The sequence below is a fragment of the Hyla sarda genome, chromosome 6, assembly GCF_029499605.1.
Source record: "Hyla sarda isolate aHylSar1 chromosome 6, aHylSar1.hap1, whole genome shotgun sequence".
Classification (NCBI taxonomy): domain Eukaryota; kingdom Metazoa; phylum Chordata; class Amphibia; order Anura; family Hylidae; genus Hyla; species Hyla sarda.
Genome location: NC_079194.1, coordinates 121,638,473 through 121,660,606, shown reverse-complemented (window position 1 = coordinate 121,660,606; position 22,134 = coordinate 121,638,473). Strand labels below are relative to the sequence as shown.

Sequence of the window (22,134 nt, the reverse complement as noted above, 5' to 3'; positions counted from 1 at the left end):
CACCCAAATTACTACTATCTACTCTATGGGCGTTTTTTAACAATCTTTAATTTTTTTTTTTATTTTTTTTTTTTGCTCCTGTATCAAAGATGATTATGGGTCCTAAGAGAAGGAAGTAAGTGTATACAAGTCTATGAATTCTTTGCCTTCTGATGTGTTAAAGTTGTACAGAATTAAGAAAATATGGTTGTTTTCTTCCAGAAATGGTGCTGCACTTGTTCATAGGTTGTTTGTGCTATTGCAGCTTAGGTCAGTTAAAGTGTACCTGTCTGTCACAAAAACTTTTTATATAATCTAAATAATACCAATATATAGTATATTCGTAATATACATTGGTTAAAAATGTGCATATTTTTGTCCCTACAGCTATTGTCTTTGTGTCTCTGTGAGGAGTCCAAATACAGAAAGTGTGGGTGGACAAGCAGGGCTCTGTGCACTGAGGACAAGCGGGGCTCTGTGCACTGAGGACAAGCGGGGCTCTGTGCACTGAGGACAAGCGGGGCTCTGTGCACTGAGGACAAGCGGGGCTCTGTGCACTGAGGACAAGCGGGGCTCTGTGCACTGAGGACAAGCGGGGCTCTGTGCACTGAGGACAAGCGGGGCTCTGTGCACTGAGGACAAGCGGGGCTCTGTGCACTGAGGACAAGCGGGGCTCTGTGCACTGAGGACAAGCGGGGCTCTGTGCACTGAGGACAAGCGGGGCTCTGTGCACTGGGGACAAGCGGGGCTCTGTGCACTGGGGACAAGCGGGGCTCTGTGCACTGGGGACAAGCGGGGCTCTGTGCACTGGGGACAAGCGGGGCTCTGTGCACTGGGGACAAGCGGGGCTCTGTGCACTGGGGACAAGCGGGGCTCTGTGCACTGGGGACAAGCGGGGCTCTGTGCACTGGGGACAAGCGGGGCTCTGTGCACTGGGGACAAGCGGGGCTCTGTGCACTGGGGACAAGCGGGGCTCTGTGCACTGGGGACAAGCGGGGCTCTGTGCACTGGGGACAAGCGGGGCTCTGTGCACTGGGGACAAGCGGGGCTCTGTGCACTGGGGACAAGCGGGGCTCTGTGCACTGGGGACAAGCGGGGCTCTGTGCACTGGGGACAAGCGGGGCTCTGTGCACTGGGGACAAGCGGGGCTCTGTGCACTGGGGACAAGCGGGGCTCTGTGCACTGGGGACAAGCGGGGCTCTGTGCACTGGGGACAAGCGGGGCTCTGTGCACTGGGGACAAGCGGGGCTCTGTGCACTGGGGACAAGCGGGGCTCTGTGCACTGGGGACAAGCGGGGCTCTGTGCACTGGGGACAAGCGGGGCTCTGTGCACTGGGGACAAGCGGGGCTCTGTGCACTGGGGACAAGCGGGGCTCTGTGCACTGGGGACAAGCGGGGCTCTGTGCACTGAGGACAAGCGGGGCTCTGTGCACTGAGGACAAGCGGGGCTCTGTGCACTGAGGACAAACAGAAAATCGTGAAAATCGGCTTAAAATGGTCATTTGGCAATGGATTTTAGATTCATACTCTATAGAGAAAGAAAGATTTATGTAAAGGTGTTGTCCAGTCTTAGCCTGTTCTGAGGCTAGACCATCATTGTCTATCAGTTTTAAAGGGGTACTCCGGTGGAAAACTTTTTTTTTTTTTTATGAACTGGTGCCACAAAGTTAAGCAAATTTGTAAATTACTTCTGTTTAAAAAAAATCTTAATCATTTTAGTACTTTTTAGCAGCTGTATGCTACAGAGGAAGTTTTTTTCTTTTTGAATTTCTTTTTTGTCTTATCCATGGTGTCAGGAACTGTCCAGAGCAGCATAGGTTTGCTATGGGGATTTTCTCCTGCTCTGGACAGTTCCTGATCATCAGGTGTCAGCAGAGAGCACTGTGGACAACACAGAAAAGAAATTAAAAAAATAAAGATTTTCCTCTGTAGCAAACAACTGCTAAAAAGTACTGAAAGGATTAAGATTTTTATTATAGAAGTAATTTACAAATCTGTTTAATTTTCTGGCACGGGTTCATTTAAAAAAAAAAAGTTTTCCACCGGAGTACCCCTTTAAGGCCCCCATACACGTTACTGAAAAGTTGTCCCAACAACCCATTTTTGGCTAACCATCTAATGTGTATGGAGGCCTCCTTACTCTGCCTAAAGGATGTCGGTGAAGAGAAGGATCGGACATGGTGGATTATAACTGCCTGAACCTTTTGTATTTGGTGAGATAAGCCAACTCCAGAGTTCTTTGGCAGCGGCTTACCCCCCCTTTTCCTATTTAGAACACATGAATAATCAGCTGAGCCAAACGTTCATATGTATAGAGTGATCGGGAAAGATAGCTGTTGGTCGACTTCTTATCCCCTGGCACTCCTGCTGATAAGCTGTTTGGAGGGACGATGGTGGTTTAAAGGGGTATTCCGGGCAAAAACATCTTATCCCCTCCCATCTTATCAAAGGATAGGGGATAAGTAGTCTGACCGCTGGGACCCCCCCGATATCCCTGCAGCAGCCTGCATTCTATGCGTAGCTGAGTCTGAAGTTTCGGAAACCTCCGGGCTTCCAAGACGGGGACGTGAAGTCACGCCACGCCCCCTCCATTCATGTCTATGGGCATTGCGGACGTTACGCCCCCTCCCATAGACATGAATGGAGGGGGTGTGACGTGGCGTGACGTCACGTCCCCGTCTCGGAAGCCCGGAGGTTTCCGAAACTTCAGACGCAGCTACGCATAGAATGCGGGCTGCTGCAGGGAGATCGTGGGGGGTCCCAGCGGCGGGCCCCCCGCGATCAGACATCTTATCCCCTATCCCTTGACAGGGGATAAGATGTTTTTGCCCGGAATACCCCTTTAAAGTAGTTCAGCTTTTTCCTAGTCACTTCACTGTGACAATGCTGAAGTATTTTCACTGCTGCTACTGATAAAGAGAGTCAGATCCCCAATGATACAAATTTGGTGGCCTATCCTCAGGGGAGTCTACTAAAATTAGAATCTGGACAACCCCGTCATGCATATCTCTGCTCAGCGATAACCATGAGAGAACACGTTTACTCTGAGTGACATTGTCAGGGTATGTTTGGAGTTTCTCAATGGCTACGATGCCACGAATCAGAGACCACTGCTCTATAGTTATGATCCTGTTCATGAGTATCACACATGCTTTCTAGCCATTTCCTATTTTTAGTGAGACGCAAAGGTCTTTGAACAGTAGGTGTCATTTTGTACTCTATTGTTGGGTATCATTAGATCTTGTGTATTGTGTTTGATATCATCTGGGCTGGTGTGACGACTGTATATAATCTTGTATACATTGAACATTACTTTAATGTATTTTCTTCTGAAGAACAAATAATCTGTTTTATGCACATTTTGGGGGAGATTATTAAAGTCTGTGTCAGGCGCAGATCGAGGAGAAGTCGTGCATTTTCACGCAAACACTTGGTAGCCAGCAGGCGTAAATTGTAGTTGACATGTATGTCAGCTCCGATCTATCATAGATTTGAGGTTGCTGCATCGGGCAGCCTCAGAAGCACTTGGAATTATCCGGGGTTTGCATCTCTTTATAAATTCACTACAATCCTACACTGACAGGGGTTTTCTTCAGATGTATGAAACGCTGGTTTTGGTAAATCCATCCCATATCTTTTATTCCAAGAAGCAAAATTTATTACAGTCCTGAGGCAACGATTTTTTTTATTTTTTGTTTACCACCTGAAATTCTGCAGAGATTTCCCCATGAAATATTCTAAACGGTGAGAGTCCGAGAATAAAAGTCACGTTGGGAAACCGATCAAATACATGTTTACGGCAGAGTGAAAACTTTATGAGGAGTGGTTGTTGTGATAATATACAAGGAATGAACTCCTTTCCCAATAAATGTAATTCCATTTACACCCACTGGACCCTCTGTCCCATTTCTTGGGGTGCACCTATAATACAGAAGCAGTAACTAAGTGCAGAGCTCAGATTGGCTGGTTGCACCTATTCAAGTCTGTGAGATAAAGAAGACCCCCTGCCAGTATGATCAACAGGAGGCCTTCTGAGGTGTATACACACATTTAAAGGGGGTCTCCACTGGCCAGCCTTCAAAAGTAAATGTTCCGAATGCTGTTTTCGCACTGCAGTGGTCGGCCATGCCCCTCGTGATGTCATGACCACACCCCCTCAATGCAAGTCAATGGGAGGAAGTAAATGTTCCGAACGCTGTTTTCACGCTGCAGAGGTCAACAACGCCCCTCGTGATGTCATGACCACATACCCTCAATGCAAGTCAATGGGAGGGGGCGTGACAGCCTCCTGTTGATCATACTGGCAGGGGGTCTTCTTTATCTCGCAGACTTGAATAGGTGCAACTAGCCAACCTGAGCTCTGCACTTAGTTACTGCTTCTGTATTATAGGTGCACCCCAAGAAATGGGACAGAGGGTCCAGTGGGTGTAAATGGAATTACATTTATTAGGAAAGGAGTTCATTCCTTGTGAACGGCTGTCACGCCCCCTCCCATTGGCTTGCATTGAGGGGGCGTGGTCATGACGTCACGAGGGGCGTTGTTGACCTCCGCAGCGTGAAAACAGCGTTCGGAAAATTTACTTCCTCTGGCCAGTGGAGTACCCTTTTAAAGCAGGGAAATAGATGTTTTCATTAGCCCATGGCTAGATAGGGCTTCTCTTCAGGATTCCGGGGATACATTTTCTTATTGCCATTTCCTTTCCCTTGCACAAAAGCCAACGGTTAGAACACCCATCTTCTCCTATTTACTGCCTCCATGCCAAATTCCAGCCTAGTAGTTGGTGAGATGATCTGGATAACCCTGAGCTCTTACCATGCTGGGTAACACCTCCTGGGCACTATAGTCTAATAAGCTTCATAATAAAAAAAAGGCTTAAATCTTGGTGCTAGAAAGGGCTATTGCAATAAAAAATGTTAGTCCTTTGTTTAGCTAAGTTTATATTTACTGTACATGCCTGTTTTCCTACTGATAGATCCGCTTTAAAGAATGGTATTAGCGTCAGGTTGGGATCACTTCAATCCATCAGAACAGATCATCAATAAGATCTAATAGGTTGGGATCACTTCAATCCATCAGAACAGATCATCAATAAGATCTAATAGGTTGTTTTTTAATTCTCCCATAAGGAATAGACTCTAGTGGCAAAAGGTTGCCTTCTCCTGGACCTTTGGGGTCCATTATTGTGTCAATGGAGTATACTCTGGCGGACCAGTGTGCTTCCCTAGCTATCATTCTGACGATTTTGGGGGTCACATTAATCAGACCCCCAACACATTGATAACTGATGGTATATATGGTAATAGCAATATGTTACCAATGTGTAAGGCCTTGTTCATATTCATTCAGCGTCCTGCATATTTACCATCCAGCGTAAAAGTGCCAGATTACAAAAGCTGCATGCAGGGTTCTTTGATCTGGAGAATCCAGGCCGTGTTGCCTTAGGTCCAGCACTCTGCCCAATTTTAGCCTGTCGTCTATCCAGGACATGGTCATATCACTGGATATATTTAATGGGTACCTCTCATCAAAAAAACTTTTGATATATTATAGATTAATGTATGCAGAATAACTTTACAATTGCATGTTATTAAAAAATATGCTTCTTTCTATTTAATTTTCCACTTTGAAGAAATGACCACTAGGGGTCTCCCTACCAGTCCTGGCAGCAAGCATTTCAGACTCATGCTGGAGTCCTAAACACTACGAGCTGCCAGTCTGCTTTGTTCACAAAGGAGAACACTCAGAGCTGCCAGCCTGCTTTGTTCACAGCCTGTTTGGCTGTGAACAAAGCAGGCTGGCAGCTCTGAGTGTTTAGGACTCCAGCATGAGTCAGAAATGCTTGCTGACAGGACTGATCGGGAAAAATACAATAGAAAGAAGCATATTTTTCATTAACATGCTATTGGAAAGTTATTCAACATTCATTAATCTAAAATATATCAAAAGTTTATTTGATGAGAGGTACCCTTGAAAGCCAACCTAATACATAAAACTGGACACCCTTTTCCAACACGTTCCCCAATAGAGAATCACAGCACTGTGAAACGTGGTAATAACTAGAGAAAAAAAGGCAAAAATCGTCACAATATAGAAGGGTGATCATTTTATTTTATTTATTTTTTTTGGGGGGGGGGGGGGAGAGTGAAAATGATGTCAAGTTGAGATTTTACAAACAGTCGGAATTTAAAAATTAAACAACTAAATAAAAAAAAAAACTGAATTTTTCGCTCTTTGCACCTGAGAAGGTTTCTGCAGCCCACTGAACACTGTGCGAATGATTGGTGTCAGACGTGTAGATACCAAGGGAAAAAGGAAGAGCAAAGAATAAATCAAACCATTCTCCTGTCAAGGTGACACACATTTACATGGCCCGTAAAGGGTTAACAACCTTGGCTTGTCACACGGTGTCTTTCACGCCTGTTACCTCGGTCGGCTAATTAGTTCTGCTGTCTCTTGCTGCCGCTGGCTTTACCGATAAAAGGGGTGATTGTCAGTGGCGGCCTGCAAAGGAGGGGCGGGGAGGTGTTTGGTCCACAGCTGTTCTTATAGCAGGTGCTATACAAGGCCCGTTACCCCATCTCTACAAGTATGTTCAACATCACCCAGAATGCACAGCGCAGTGGGATAGGATGAGAACCAGCACCAGAAAAGAGATGACCAATTTTGATTCCTTCAATACAATGAATACATAATATGGCCTTATGGTGTCTACAACATTGTGCTCCAGTATATACCGTATTTTTCGCCCTATAGGACGCACCGGCATATAAGACGCACCCAATTTTAAAGGTGCAAAATCTTGAAAAAAAAGATTCTGAACCCAACAGTGATCTTCAACCTGCGGACCTCCAGATGTTGCAAAACTACAACTCCCAGTATGCCCGAACAGCCGTTGGGTGTCCGGGCATGCTGGGAGTTGTAGTTTTGCAACATCCGGAGGTCCGCAGGTTGAAGACCACTGGTATAGGAGGTAATACTCACGTGTCCCCCCGCCGCTCCGGACCTGTCACTGCTACCCTGGATGTCGCTCCATCGCTATTGCCGCGTCCCGTGGTGTCCCCGACGGACGTCTGCTTCCCCGGGATCCACGCTCTCCGTCACCGCCATCACGTCGCTATACACGCCGCTCCTATTGGATGACGGGACAGCGTGCGCGACGACATGATGACTATGAAGGAGAGCGCTGGCCATGCAGGGGATCCCGGCACGGAGAAGACACCGAGGAGGCAGGTAAGGTCCCTACCGGTGTCCTGTAAGCTGTTCGGGACGCCGCGATTTCACCATGGCGGTCCCGAACAGCCCGACTGAGCAGCCGGGTTAGTGTTACTTTCGCTTCAGACGCGGCGGTCAGCTTTGATCGCCGCGTCTGAAGGGTTAATACAGGGCATCACCGCGATCGGTGATGTCCTGTATTAGCCGCGGGTTCCGGCCATTGATGGCCGCAGGGACCGCCGCGATAGGTGTGTATTCGCCGTATAAGACTCACCAACTCCCCCCCCCAGTTTTGGGGAAGAAAAAGTGTGTCTTAAACGGCAAAAAAATACGGTAATAATAATAAATTAATAAATATTGTGGAACATACCTACCTAATGGGGGAACTACCTGCCTACTTTGGTGGATATGTGGTGACCCGGTACAGAACATGTTCCACTGTTAGATGTTCTACCAGAGGAATTGAGCTGACACACTGCTTACCAATAACAGTTATAGTTTATTATTATAATTGATATAATTGATGCATGATTACTATACGATATACATGATTAAAGATCCCGAAACATGTGTGGAGGTCAGAGGAGTGCACGGGCTGTTCCCTATTATGGGTAAGAATATTCATAACACTTAAAGAGGTACTCCGGGGAAAAACATTATTATTATTTTTTCTTCATATCAACTGGCTCCAGAAAGTTAAACAGATTTGTAAATTACTTCTATAAAAAAAAATCTGAATCTTTCCAGTACTTATCAGCTGCTGAAGTTGAGTTATTTTCTGTCTGACCACAGTGCTCTCTGCAGACACCTCTGTCTGTCTCAGGAACTGTCCAGAGCAGGAGAGGTTTGCTATAGGGATTTGCTCCTACTGTGGACAGTTCCGGAGACAGACAGGGGTGTCAGCGGAGAGCACTGTGCTCAGACAGAAAAGAACAACTCAACTGCAGTAGTTGATAAGTACTGGAAGGATTAAGATTTTTTAATAGAAGTAATTTACAAATCTGTTTAATTTTCTGGAGCCAGTTGATATGAAAAAAATATTTTTCACCGGAGTACCCATTTAAGCTGGGTAGTAATAGGTGTTAGCCTGACTGCTAAAAAACACATGTGATATTGGTCTTAGTGAATGAGGACCTTAGTATGAGGCAATATATATGTGTGTGTGTATGTGTGTGTGTGTATATATAGATATATATATATATATATATATATGTATATGTGTATGTGTGTGTGTGTGTGTATACACTCTTAGTCAATATATATGTCCAGCAGTAAATAGAGTACAATAGTGCCTCACCTATTGTGATTTAACATAAGGATATTTATTACATAGTAATTTGCACTTTTCCTCTGTGTCCTTTTTTGTATTTTGGATATTGTCCTTTTGGCACTTTTATCATGCATATGGTATTGTTTAAATCATGTTTTAATTGAATAATAAACTATAATTTTTATTGATAAGCAGTGTGTGAACTCAATTTCTCTGGTACAACATATTTCAGAGTTCTGCTAAATATACAATGATAGGATCTTTATTAATGTGATTTAGGTTTAATGAATGTAGTATACAGTATTCATGTTGATTGGCACACATGTTATAAAAATACAGTGTATTTAATGCTACACTAGATGTTGCCTCAGGTTTATGTTTGGCCCACAACTCCAGGGAACGTGTCATTTAATTTTGTTCTTTATAATTCTTTGTGTTATACCAATGCATGCTGTTTATCCTGTATAAAGTGTACTGTGCCTTTAAAGGAAAGGTTGCAGAGGAGTCATGTGATCACTGTGGCCAGTCGGAGTCCAGCCCTAATCCCCCTGGTCTGGCTAGACAGGGAGGAATCATTTAGTGTGAATTCAGTCAGGACAATTTAAGCATCCCTGTACCTTACCTGCCCCATACCTCCAATGGGGACCGGCTCAGGTCCTGGGCAAGGAAGAGAAAGTAGATGTCTGTACAGTGTCCAAGTCCAAGGAAAGTTAGTGCAGCATCCAAGTCAGAGAAATCTGTGGAGAAGCAACTACAATAAACCGCTAGCATCCTGCTGTCCAGGTCAAGTCAGTCAAAAACCATAGCACCAAAAGGGCCCTATAGCGCAAGTCAAGGAACGAGAGAAGAAAGCCTCTGGCAATTCTGGTCCTAGAGTCAAAGTTCACCCCTGGTGGTAAGTAATTCCATGGAGTCTGTGTTAGTTGTCTCTCAAGTCAAGATAAGCCAAGTTAAGGTGTCATAGCTGCACTATAACTACAAGTCCCAGAGTGCCCAGTGATCTGAAGGGACATTCTATGCAACTATTCCCCATTTATTGCCCTAAGTTTGCTGTTATTCTGCATGAACATCTGCCTGCAAGACCTTTTCAGTATAAGTAGTTTTTATAACCCTGCATCTGTGGTATTTATTGACCCAGCGCTTAGTTCATAAACCTGTTTATCCTTGGACTGTGGAGGTTAACACTACCCTGGTATCACAAACTCTATTCCAGTTACAACACCCTATCAATTCACTACACATGCTACCCCGTTAGCCACCACAGTATTTATCGGCGTATAACACACACTTTTTAAGCAAAAATTTTTAGCCTAAAGTCTACCTGCGTGTTATACGCCGATAAGCCGCTGCAGTTCACTGATTTAAAACAGGCTCTTTAAATCAATGAACTGCAGCGGCTTTGCAGGTGCAGAGACCGCCAGCGCTGCCGGCTTCTCTACCCCTGCCTTTCCTGGGGTCTAGAGCCCTGCTGCCGGCCCTTCTCTCCCCCTGGCTATCGGCGCCGCTGCCCGTTCTCTCCCCCTGACTATCGGCGCCGGCGCCCCATTGTCGGCGCCGATAGCCAGGGGGAGAGAAGCGGCGCCGACAGACAGGGGGAGAGAAGGAGCAGCGGCATCCATTTCCGGCGCCGCTGCCCCGTTGCCTCCCCCTCATCCCCGGTTGCGCCGTGCAGCGCATAGCAACGACGCAGGGGACGCACACCGGAGGCCTGGTAAAATGAGGGTGCGTGTTATAGGCCGGTGCGTGGTATACCCCGATAAATACGGTACTTAATAGGGGGCCTATTAACCTACACACCTATACTGTTTGAGACACCAAAGGGGACATTATTACATTTTGTAAGGCCTATGGATGGGGAGAGTGTGTAAAGGTGGGGAGCGCACTGTAAATATGCAGAGTCTAAGATGTTTGTCCTGTAGATGCTGAAGAGATGAGTTTTGACTGAAATAGGACCACTCCGATCAGAGAATAGGTCACCTATGAGCCACTGGATGTACCTGTAATCACTTTTATGGTCTCCAGAGCCTGTGTACAGCTGGTGTCTGCCTCAATATGGGCACTGTATGGGGGGAAATATTGGTCTTTTGTATAGTGGATTTTATTCAGTATTAATATAATGGTGGTTATGGTGTGGCAGTATTATTTGTCCCTCATCCTTTACTGGTAACACACAAAATTAGTGTGTACTAATAGCTTAGGTGTGCACCTGCGTACGTATTTCATTTTGTATGGAGGTGCTGACATTTTTCTTTTTTTTGTACTGATATTATTGTTAAAAGGGTACTCCACTGAATGTCTTTCTTTTTCCAGCTACAAAAATAAAAATAACAAACTTTAACTTGTTGGTAATTTTAATGGTATTACCATAACTCAATTATGAATTATGAAATGTGGTCATATCATTTTTTATGTAAAATTTAAAATTATGTAAATCAAAAATTATCAAAATTATAACGTGGTGAATTGCAGACAATAGTAATTGATACAGACTCGCCTTCCGACGTGTGCCGATATCATTCTCCTGTCTTCTGAGTCCCGGCCTTCTTCCCCATTCTGGGACCTGATGATTCACAATGCGGTGGCAATGTCATGTAATGGGCCTGGGCCCGTTACCTCATCTCATTATACTTCCGCCTTGTATACTTGTGTTATTTGTAATATTGGTCTTGTGTACTGGACTTGGTCAGTAACAGTATGATGGATGGTAATATGTATGGTAATAATATTTCCTCTTGTATACTGGGATTATTGATCATTTTGGTCTTGGTATACAGGATTTGATCACTAACAGTATGATGGTAAGATCTATGGTTATAATATTCCTCCCTGTATATGGGTAATATTGACAATATTGGTCTTGGTATACTGGATTTGGTCAGTATAGATGCGGACGTGCATCAGGTGTATAGATGGTAACAGTGGTGTAGAGGGTGCAGTGGAGAATAGTGCAGTCCGCACTACTTTTGGACAACTATACTATGCGCACAATCCTCAGCACGAGGACACCACTATTCTTCGCTGCACCCTCTACACCACCGTTACCATCTATACCGGGCCACAACTATCTCCATTATGGCCGGACGTACATCCGTGCCATTCTGCAGCAAGAACAGAGATTCCGGAGTTAGACAAGCATCTCAGGCTGGGCGCCTGTCTCTGCCAGTCTGAAGAATGGGTCTTACATCACAGTGTTTCTGCATTGATCGGGTACCTCCACCATAAGCTGCAGAGGCTATGCTCCTTTGGCTGGTCATCAGGAGGCGAGTGGTGCAGTGCACCAATATGTTCATGTGGGCATAACTCATTTATGTAATACTGATCACATCAATCACTGTAAATACGAGTGAATTATAATTTATACAGGTGGTCTCTCATATGGACTAAATACTGACTTGTCACATTCAAGCAATACTTCTATTTTATCTTTATTTTCATTTTTATTGCTATTTTATTGCAATATATATATATATATATATATATATATATATATATATATAACGTCTGTGGCAAGGGCCCTGCTATAGACATGTTTTGTATCTTAAAGATATCTAATAAATATGTCAAACTAGCCATATCAGTCTTTATTAGCATATATATATATATATATATATATATATATATATATATATATATATATATATATATATATATATATATATATATATATATTTTACCTAGAGGGCTGTATCCAGTTTTGTATTTTAGAGAGTCTGGCCTTTAGTACAGAGCCTGACAACCGGGGGCTCATGATAGCTGCAGGAAGCAGAAGATAGTGTGTGCTGGCCCCCTCTTCACTAAACAGACTGCCGAGGATCACCGTTGCATATATACATAGAGATAATCACTGAGTGTATGTGAACTTGGCTGACCAACTAATCCACCAACCGATTAATCTATTTCGCAGCTATTTTAATTGATTAGTTGCTGATTAATCGATTTGTTGTTTCATCTCTAGTCCAGAGCAGGAGCAAATCTCCATAGAAAACCTTTCCTGCTATGGACAGTTACTGGCATGGACAGGGGAGCAGAGAGAACCATGGTCAGACAGAAAAGAACAACACAACATGTACAAAAACGTATCCCATATCCTCCCGCCCATCCCCTGATTCCTCCAGTTTCCTATACCCGTTCTTCGGTGCTGTCCTCTTCCTTGTAGCAGCTGAGGGAGAGGAGGGAAGAAGGCTAAGATTTTGTTTGTTTTTTTATTCATGCCAGCAGCCTAGGCAGAATTTTAACAAAAAGTTCTATACTGGAGAACCCCTTTAAGCCTGAACCACAAATTAGTCTTAGGCTGGTTTCACACTATAAAATTCACCCGTTTTAAAGCTCCATCTGCTGTTCAGTCATGAAAACCCTGCAAATCGGCCGTTACACGACCGTTAGAAAATCCCATTATAGTCTATGGGATTTTTACATAATCCGTTTAAATCCGTTATAGTCCGATATTAATAACGGACGTTATTTTGTGATGGGAGAATGAACAGAAGAAATAGTGCATGCACTATTTCTCCCGTTACCATTTTCCGTCACAAAATAACGGCCGTTATTCATAACAAATCTGTTTAACTTTCTGGCACCAGTTGATTAAAAAAAAAGAAAAAAATGTTTTCCACTGGAGTACCCTTTTAAGATGCTGGAGCCATTGTATACAAAGACAATGGCAACCCACTGAGAAATTGCTAAGTGAGACAGGCCCATAGTGGCACAGAGGAATCGGATGAGAGCCATCAGCCATTGTGGGTGCAACTTGACTTCCTGGAAAACTAGTGATGTGGCATAAAGACCTCTGGGATCCAGTGAAGAGATTTCCATGTCTAAGTTTCAGTTAATGCCCGTGTTCTGCAACTATGGGCAAATTCCCTGCCATGCTAAACCATTAAGCTTCATGTGATAGTAACAGCTTAGCTTGCTGTGCCCCAGCATGCGGAAAATAAATGCTTGTCTACTACAAATCGTGCTTGCTGCATTCCAGTGGGGGGTGTCCTTGTCACCACCCCCCTTCCCCTCTACACACCTTCTACAGTGGAGACCAACCTAGGAGTTCAGATAATAAATGCTCAAAAAAAATTAAGGGAACACTAAGATACAACATCCTAGATCTGAATGAATGAACTACTCATATGAATACTTTCGTCTTTACATAGTGGAATGTGCGGACAACAAAATCACACAAAAATGATCAATGGAAATCAAATTTATCAACCCATGGAGGTCTGGTAATGGAGTCACACAGAAAATCAAAATGGAAAACCACACTACAGGCTGATCCAACTTTGATGTAATGTCCTTTAAAACAAGTCAAAATGAGGCTCAGTAGTGTGTGTGGCCTCCATGTGCCTGTATGACCTCCCTACAACACTTGGGCATGCTCCTGATGAGGTGGTGGTCTCCTGAGGGATGTCCTTCCAGACCTGGACTAAAGCACATGATGTCTCAGATGTGCTCAATCGGATTCAGGTCGTGGGAATGGGCGGGCCAGTCCACAGCATAAATGCCTTCTTCTTGCAGGAACTGCTGACACACTCCAGCTACATGAGGTCTAGCATTGTCTTGCATTAGGAGGAACCCAGGGTCAACCGTACCAGCATATGGTCTCACAAGGGGTCTGCAGATCTCATCTGGGTACCTAATAGCAGTCAGGCTACCTCTGGCAAGCACATGGAGGGCTGTGCGGCCCCCCAAAAGAAATGCCACCCCACATTACTAACCCACCGCCAAACTGGTCATGCTGGAGGATGTTGCAGGCAGCAGAATGTTTTCCACAGCGTCTCCAGACTCTGTCACGTGCTCAGTTTCAACCTGCTTTAATCTGTGAAGAGCACAGGGTGGAAGTGGCAAATCTGCCAATCTTGGTGTTCTAGGGCAAATGCCAAACATCCTGCATCTGTGGACGTGGGGCTCTCATACCACCCTCATGGAGTCTGTTTCTGACCGTTTGAGTGGACACATGCATATTTGTGGCCCGCTCAAGGCCTTCTTGACACAGCTTGCATTGATGCGCTGTCCTGGATGAGCTGCACTACCTGAGCCACTTGTGTGGGTTGTAGACGTCTCATGCTACCACTAGTGTGAAAGCACCGCCAGCATTCAAAAGTGACCAAAACATCAGCCAGGAAGCATAGGAACTGAGAAGTGGTCTGTGGTCACCACCTGCAGAACCACTCCTTTATTGGTGGTGTCTTGCTTATTGCCTATAATTTCCATCTATTGTCTGTTCCATTTGCACTACAGCATGTGAAATTGATTGTCAGTGTTGCTTCCTGAGTGGACAGTGGGATTTCACAGAAGTGTCATTGACTTGGAGTTACATTGTGTTGTTTTAGTGTTCCCTTTATTTTTTGAGCAGTGTATATACAGAGCTTGCATTTAGTGTGTATTCTTCCATTAAAAAGCAAAGACAATGAGACAATTGTTTTACAAAGTTCCAGTGCTTTTCCTGTTTCCATTATTTGCCACCGCTGCGCCAAAATCCCTGCTGATTGCCGTATTGATGGCTTTGTGATGTATATCACCTCGGCGCTGCCAGCGATGTAGCAGGAAATATTCTGCCTCCTGAGATTTGGAAGCTACTGAGTAAGATGCGCACAGCTCAGGCTTGTATCGCTTGGAAAGATCAGTCAGTCTCGGTGTAATCTTCTTTAACGGGAAATCATCATGAAGCAGAAAAATAAATAGCAGTAGAAGATAAGTCACGAGATGCAGGGATGGGAGAGGATCGGAGTAATAGATGTGCTGTCATCAGCCTGTAGCCTTATATATGGGGAGAGCTTATAAAGGGTCATAGGGGGAGCTTTATCATTTTTGCGCAAGAATTTTGCGCTATTTCAAAATAGACATTAGCAAAAGTGACTGTGAAATGCACTGCTTCATTCTGGACTATGCAGTGGACGAGGTTAATTAACTGTGTATTTTTTTTTTTTTTTTAAAGGCGCAAAAATAATGTGCAAACATAAAATAAACTTCAAAATTCATACCACTTCTGTCTAGCCTTAGAAAAATGACATCCTACAGGAAGTTCTGAGGTGATTTATAGAGATGAGCGAATTTACAGTAAATTCCATTCGTCACAAACTTCTCGGCTCGGCAGTTGATGACTTATCCTGCATAAATGAGTTCAGCTTTCAGGTGCTCCCGTGGGCTGGAAAAGGTGGATACAGTCCTAGGAGACTCTTTCCTAGGACTGTATCCACCTTTTCCAGCCCACCGGAGCACCTGAAAGCTGAACTAATTCATGCAGGATAAGTCATCAACTGCCGAGCCGAGAAGTTTGCGACAAATCGAATTTACTGTAAATTTGCTCATCTCTATTCATTACCTCCCAATCATTGCAGCTGCCATAAAGAGCGCACACCCTGCTGCACTGTTTATACAGACAGAAGAGTATGTGTCTCCGATATGGCCGCCCCCAGGGAAGTTATTCCAAACAAGTGGGACTAGTGTTATGAACAAAATAGCAGCAGCTCAGTCTGTGGCTGCAGACAATTTACATTCATTTAATAGATTTTGCTATCAACTCTTTCCCCCCCAAATAGACACGGAAGAGAAGAAGCAAAGACACGAGTCAGGTTTTTATTTAGCAAAAATTTTAATCTCTTTGTGATGCGAGGATTTTATTTACAGGTACTAAATCTGAGCGACATTAAAATAGTAAGTTATTTACATAGGATGGCTCAGCGGGCATCGAGTCACAATCAAGAGTTTTCAGAAACTGCCATTGCTCTACTTCACTGCAGCAATGGAGGGGTTAAGTGGACAATATGCTTCCTCTGCGCTGTTGTGGGGGAAAAAAATGATTCCAGTGTAAGGGGTGAATGTTCACTTCATCAGACAAGGGGGACCCCCAAAAGGTTCTTATTAAAGGCCACAGAGGAGTCGGCAACACCTGACCAACCAGGAAACGCATGGTGCTCTTGGCGCACTGCTCTTTACTTGAACAGATGCCACCTTAATTCTGTTAAGGGCCAAGTCACTAATATAAACAGATGTAAAGAGGAAACATTCCCGGGCACTGTCAGGGGATTTGCTACATTTAGTAGATGGATAAAAAGCTTTTATTAGTGTTTGATGTTTGTTTCTCTTTAATCGACCAGTAGTTAGTGAAACCTCTGCAGACAGAGAGGCGCGAGCTCCACGGTGCAGAGAAGATGTAACAAACCTACAAAGGATAAATTAATGCAAAAACAACATTAAACTGGGTGAGGATGGGGGATTCTATGTGCTGTAATTGACTGGGACGCTGTCAGTACTCACTGTGCACTCGTCCTATGGGCACAGCTGCTATTTCGAGATACTCCATTTTTGGGGATTCTGATCTGACAGCCATTTTGATACATTGGGCAGCCAGGTTTGACATTTGCTTTTGGTCAACTGATGCAATCAACCTGGCCCACATTTGTTAAATAGTAAATGAATGGGAATGAGTTTCAAGAACAAGACCAATTTATTAATATTAAATCTAGAAAATGGTACAAGTATTGGCGCACCTGCCCACAGTAGGCAGAGATTTTATTTTCTGGTTTTACCTTTTAATAACTGGCATGTTTAATGTGGAGTACTATGTTCTAGAAACTGATACATAAGCTGGTCACAAGGGTCTATTAACTCCTCTCTAGTGCTACCTTGCTGTACTGATTGATCCTACTTAAAGGGGTACTCCCACCCTAGACATCTTATCCCCTATCCTGACGGCCGTCACGCCCCCTCCCATAGACTTGCATTGAGAGGACGGGCGTGACTTCACACGGGGGCGGAGTCCTGACGTCACGGACTTCCGTTCCCGTAGTCGCGACTCAGACCCTCCAGCGGCAGGACCCCCGCAATCAGACATCTTATCCCCTATCCTTTGGATACGGGATAAGATGTCTAGGGTGGGAGTACCCCTTTAATGAATGTAAGACAGTACACCTGCACTCTATGGGGGTTGTAGATTTGGAACTGTGTAGTCATTGTTGGTCTACATGCACCACCATGCCCTGGCATGCAAAAACTGTTCATTGCGTCATCTGCTGGACTTCCCTAGGTAAGACATCTTTGGCGGAAGTACCCTTTATAATAGCGGGCCTGACTACAGGTGGTGCCTTTACTAATTCTGGTCCGCAGCTTTCTACTATTTGACTATGAATTGGTAAACGTTTTTGGTTAGATTTACTATTATTTTTATTTTTTTTACTGTATACCTCATATACCACCAGGCTATGCTCATCTATAGGTTTCTCTCCATGGATCTAAATCTGAACTTGATAACTTCTGAATATATCTCAGACATCTACACATTTTAGTAAAAACTGTGTGGACACAAAAACAACTGATAAAGGTCTAACATTTTAGAATCAAGAGGAAGCAAAATCAGTGGTGTAGTTTTCTCCTAAATGGTCTGGAAACGTGTCAATTTATGAAACTTGGACATGACTGAAGACTATACAGTCATCCGGTTTCCAGTGACATCACCACCTCATTACACTTCATGGCCCAATGATGTCATTGCCTCTTTAACTGCATGACATTTCAATCAATTGGCCAAAATTAGTAATTGGGATAGATGTGTTAGGCTATGTTCACACAATTATTTGAAGAAAATCTAAAGGTTTACGTAAGTTTTTTTTCTTAACATGGATTTGCAATGTAAACGTGCAGATTAAGCCTGAATTTAGTGGACACATTCTGCGAGGAATTTACTTCAAGTGGCGACCAGCCACACTTTTCCCCCATAACAGGTATTACATTATGTAACCTGGATATCCCACTGAAATTATTGGGAGATGGTTAGTGAGTACATGTCATACAGATTTCAGCATGGATGACCTGCAGAAATCCATGTGGGGAAAGAACTGTGTGAACATACCATTAAAGGGCCTGTGAAGCTGATAAATGATCAGGCTGAACAGAAAAATATATGAATTATTGCTACAGGCCCTTGACCACATAAGCACAGTAGTGACTGATGGCAGATTATATTCCAAATTGTAATATGTATATTACCCATGGAGGCTTGAGGGGTGCAGTAAGACTGAACCAACAATCCAAACTGTTAAAACAAAAACCCAGACACTGAGGTGTTTTGGATTACAAATAGCAGCTATGACTAAAGGTTTATATTGGAGTACATACAGGGGTCAAGTCCTGGGGAAAAAAGTCTGGGAACTCACCCTAGATTTCCACTTAAAGGGGTACTATCCAAAAGGTTAGGGGATAAGGTCCCGTCAGAGGCTCATGATGTCACGCCCCCTCAATGCAAGTCTAGGGGAGGGGGCGTGACGGCCGCCACGCCCCCTTCCATAGACTTGCATTGAGGGGGCTCTGCCCTGCATCACCAGTCATCCGGCACGGAGCGAAGTTTGCCCCATGCACCGGATGTCTGGGGTGCCCAGTAGCGGGACCCCCACGATCAGACATCTTATCCCCTAGGGTAGGGGCGGAGTAACCCTTTAAGGGCTGGTCCTGCAGGACTTCTGCTAAAGGGAACTGTGTTCCTGCTGTGGAAAAAGTGCAGGAACTCCGTTCCCATGAGTTCCTGCAGGACTTGGGCCCTGAGTACATACAACCTTTGGATACAATTGGGAAGATCGTGTAATACTGTCTTTAAGGGGTTTTCTGTGGACATTTACATTGATAGCCATCAAGGTAAAAGTTCTGGAAAACCCATTTAAATTTAGACAGATTAAAACTAGACTAGATGTGCCATTCTTACCACTATGTAAGTATGGCACATCATAATGTATACTAGATCTGATGCATCTTTAGAAATTTGTCAAACTTAAGGCCACCTCTTTTTGTGCCAAAATGTTGTCTCAATGTGGCATGTTTTAAGTCATGCCCCCTTTTCGCACATTTTGATGAGTAAATCTGCCCCAATGTCCCGCAGAAAACCACTTCTGGCACCATGCTACATGTTGCTGACTCCTCTGGCCAAGGAACAAAAATCAAACTATTCATCAATCTTGCTTTTGATGACAAGAACCCACCCATGCAAGTTCGAAATTGAATGATCCAAGAAAAGCAACAGGCTATTATACTGAGGTCTTCAAAGTTTTGGTAATATTCATTGAAGTTGAAACTGGGGGGAGGGGAGGGTTGACGGGTTCTGATCATCTTCCATTGTGTAAGGACTGGGATTTGTAATAAATTAGGACAACACTAAACCACTCAGCACTTTCCAAGTTCCTGTACCATAAATTGTAACCAGAGACAGTATATTTATATATATATATATATATTAATGCCCACATAATTATCTAATGCAGCACAGCATTGTGGGTAGACTCTGCCAACCAAAACCATATATATGTACATTCATTTAAACAGGTGCCGTGAATCTCTATGTGCTTTCTGCAGCCATTTTATCGCAAACATTTCCAACAATATTTCTATTTTTAAAAATAAAAAAAATCACACAATTCATTCCAAAAGATGATACAGGGGGTTAAGGAGGAAAACTGAAAATTGCTTTCCATCTGAAACCCTCACCCCCACCCTCCCCCAAGAAAAAATGTGGTTAAATCCACACCCCCTCCTCACCTCTAGATTCTTCTTCAAAAAAAATTTTATTCACTAAAACAACATTGAAATGAACATGGCACAGAATATAGTCTAGAAAAATATCAAAGGTTCTGGGTTAATTTGTCCATTCTGCAGGGAAGGGGGATAGGTGGGATTCTTTTACCTTTTTATTGAATTTTTTTGCCAAGAACACAAACACATTCCATATCAGATTGTTTTTCATCATTCTTTTTTGTTTTTTAGTCTTTTGTATTTTTTTTTTTCATTATTTCTTTAAAAACCCCGGAATTTCATTAAATTGTGCAAATGTAGCAGTAACACTAGTGGCCGAAAGCCAGAGAGAGAGGATTTTTTTTTCATTTCTTTAACATAAAAATGTAGGCAGCCAAAGGACAGGACATTTTTTGTCTCTCCCACCGTCTGGTCATAGCTTTTCCATGGCCGATGGAGCTTCCTCTCCCCCTTGGAACGCGCAGGCAGCTCTCATTGTCTTAAATCTATATTTTAATTTGTATTGACATTTTTGGAGTCCCTTAAATTTTTTTGTATCCATTTATAAAGGCTTCTATGTTGTTCTTTGAAATGGTCTCTAAAGTCTTTATATACAGTTTTTTTTTTTTTTTTTTTATTGTTTCAAGAAGTTTCCAGTCCTGTTCTGCAGCTCGTGGATTTTGAAGGCCACATGAGTTGAAGTGTGGTCAGTTTATAGCACTTTCCTCCGTCCCTCTCTCTCTCAGTAGCCACTGCTAAGAGATCTTGTCCAGACCTCCATATAGGCTTCAACTGCTGAGTGACATTGTGTCAATGACTTGTTCCAATTTACTTCGTAGCCGTTGTCTTCTTGCTTGTTCGTCTTTTTCCAGCGCGGTAAGGATCTGAAAGACAAGAGAAATATTTGGAAATGTTTCACCGTTTGTAAGAGTAGACAAAAGCTATGTTTGCATCTCACTTAAGAATGGAGGGGGCTGCCTTATCTCCTCCAGTGTAACTAATCATACTGATGACCTTGCAGACCAGGCCAAAATCTCACCTTTGGACACAGGGTCTATACAGTATATGACTAAGTATTTGGAGACTTTCAACCATGTGAAAATTCCAGGAAACCGTAGTGATTCCTATACGTCAAAAACTGAGTGTTCTCACTGACCTACAAGTCCTAAAAGTTTTCTTCAAGACAGGTCAAGCCATAGATTACAACTAACTGGTGGATCTTTACACCTATCAGGGCTAGTCAGTCCACAGAGAAATTAAAGAGTTATTCCGGGCAAAAACATTTTATTCCCTATCCAAAGGATAGGGGATAAGATGTCTGATCACGAGGGGGCCGCCGCTGGGACTCCCCGCAATCTCTCTGCAGCACCCGCATTCTATGCTGGAGCTGCATCTCCAGTTTTGGAAACCATTGGGTTTCCGGGACTGGGGACGTGACTTCACACCACGCCCCCTCCCATAGACCTGAATGGAGGGGGCATGGCGTGGCTCAGCTCCAGAATAGAATGCAGGGAACTGCAGGGAGATCACGGGGGTCCCAGGAAACGCAACACCCGCCCCCCCCCCCCCCCCCCCCGCGATCAGACATCTTGTGCCCTTTGGATAGGCGATAAAATGTTTTTGCCTGGAATACCCCTTTAAGAAGATTTATGGAGAACACAAAGTAAGAGTTTCCATAACTCTCATGTCTAAATTCAGTGACAGAACTAAAGACTTTCTGATTCTTGGGACCAGTGGGTATCCTAATGACCAGGTGAGGTCATATTATATGACCTATATAATATGTGGTGATTTCCCTTCAATACTAAATGCTAAAAGTTTAACAAATGTTGGTCAATGTCCCAGCAGATGACCTTCCAGTCTAACAGGTCATGCATGGGGTTTGCTGAAAGTCCAATAGACTGTAAATCTCCTGGCATCTTCGTAGCACAAGACTTGTCAGAGAACAAACAGATATCCTGCTGCCAGATCATCAGAGTTACGCTTTAACAAAACTTTATTTAAATATAAATAAAACAAAGTTCCTCCAACCTTATGCTGTGTAATCTGTCAGTGCTAATCACCCCTCCTCCCGGAATAATTATGTCTTTGCTCTTTCTGAATAGCTGCCCCTTCTGACATTTCGCTGCTGTCACAACACTTATTATAGCCTCAACAATTATTACCAATACAATTATAATCACCG

The 22,134-nt window shown here is 43.7% G+C and overlaps 1 protein-coding gene and 1 long non-coding RNA gene across 5 annotated transcripts in view; one reads left to right on the top strand and one right to left on the bottom strand.

Annotated features, from left to right (window-relative positions):
• The window catches only part of LOC130276053 (uncharacterized), a 111,280-nt gene that overhangs the window by 47,728 nt on the left and 41,418 nt on the right, over positions 1 to 22,134 (top strand). The window lies entirely within an intron of this gene.
• PLXNA1 (plexin A1) overlaps positions 16,010 to 22,134 on the bottom strand; it is a 327,026-nt gene continuing 320,901 nt past the window's right edge. For 3 of the 4 annotated variants that reach the window (XM_056524879.1, XM_056524877.1, XM_056524880.1), the window contains one exon: positions 16,010 to 20,833. In XM_056524879.1, the coding sequence (XP_056380854.1) occupies positions 20,738 to 20,833 (96 nt within the window). In that variant the 3' untranslated portion in view covers positions 16,010 to 20,737. The remainder of the gene's footprint in view (positions 20,834 to 22,134) is intronic. The other variant, XM_056524881.1, reaches the window with a different exon arrangement.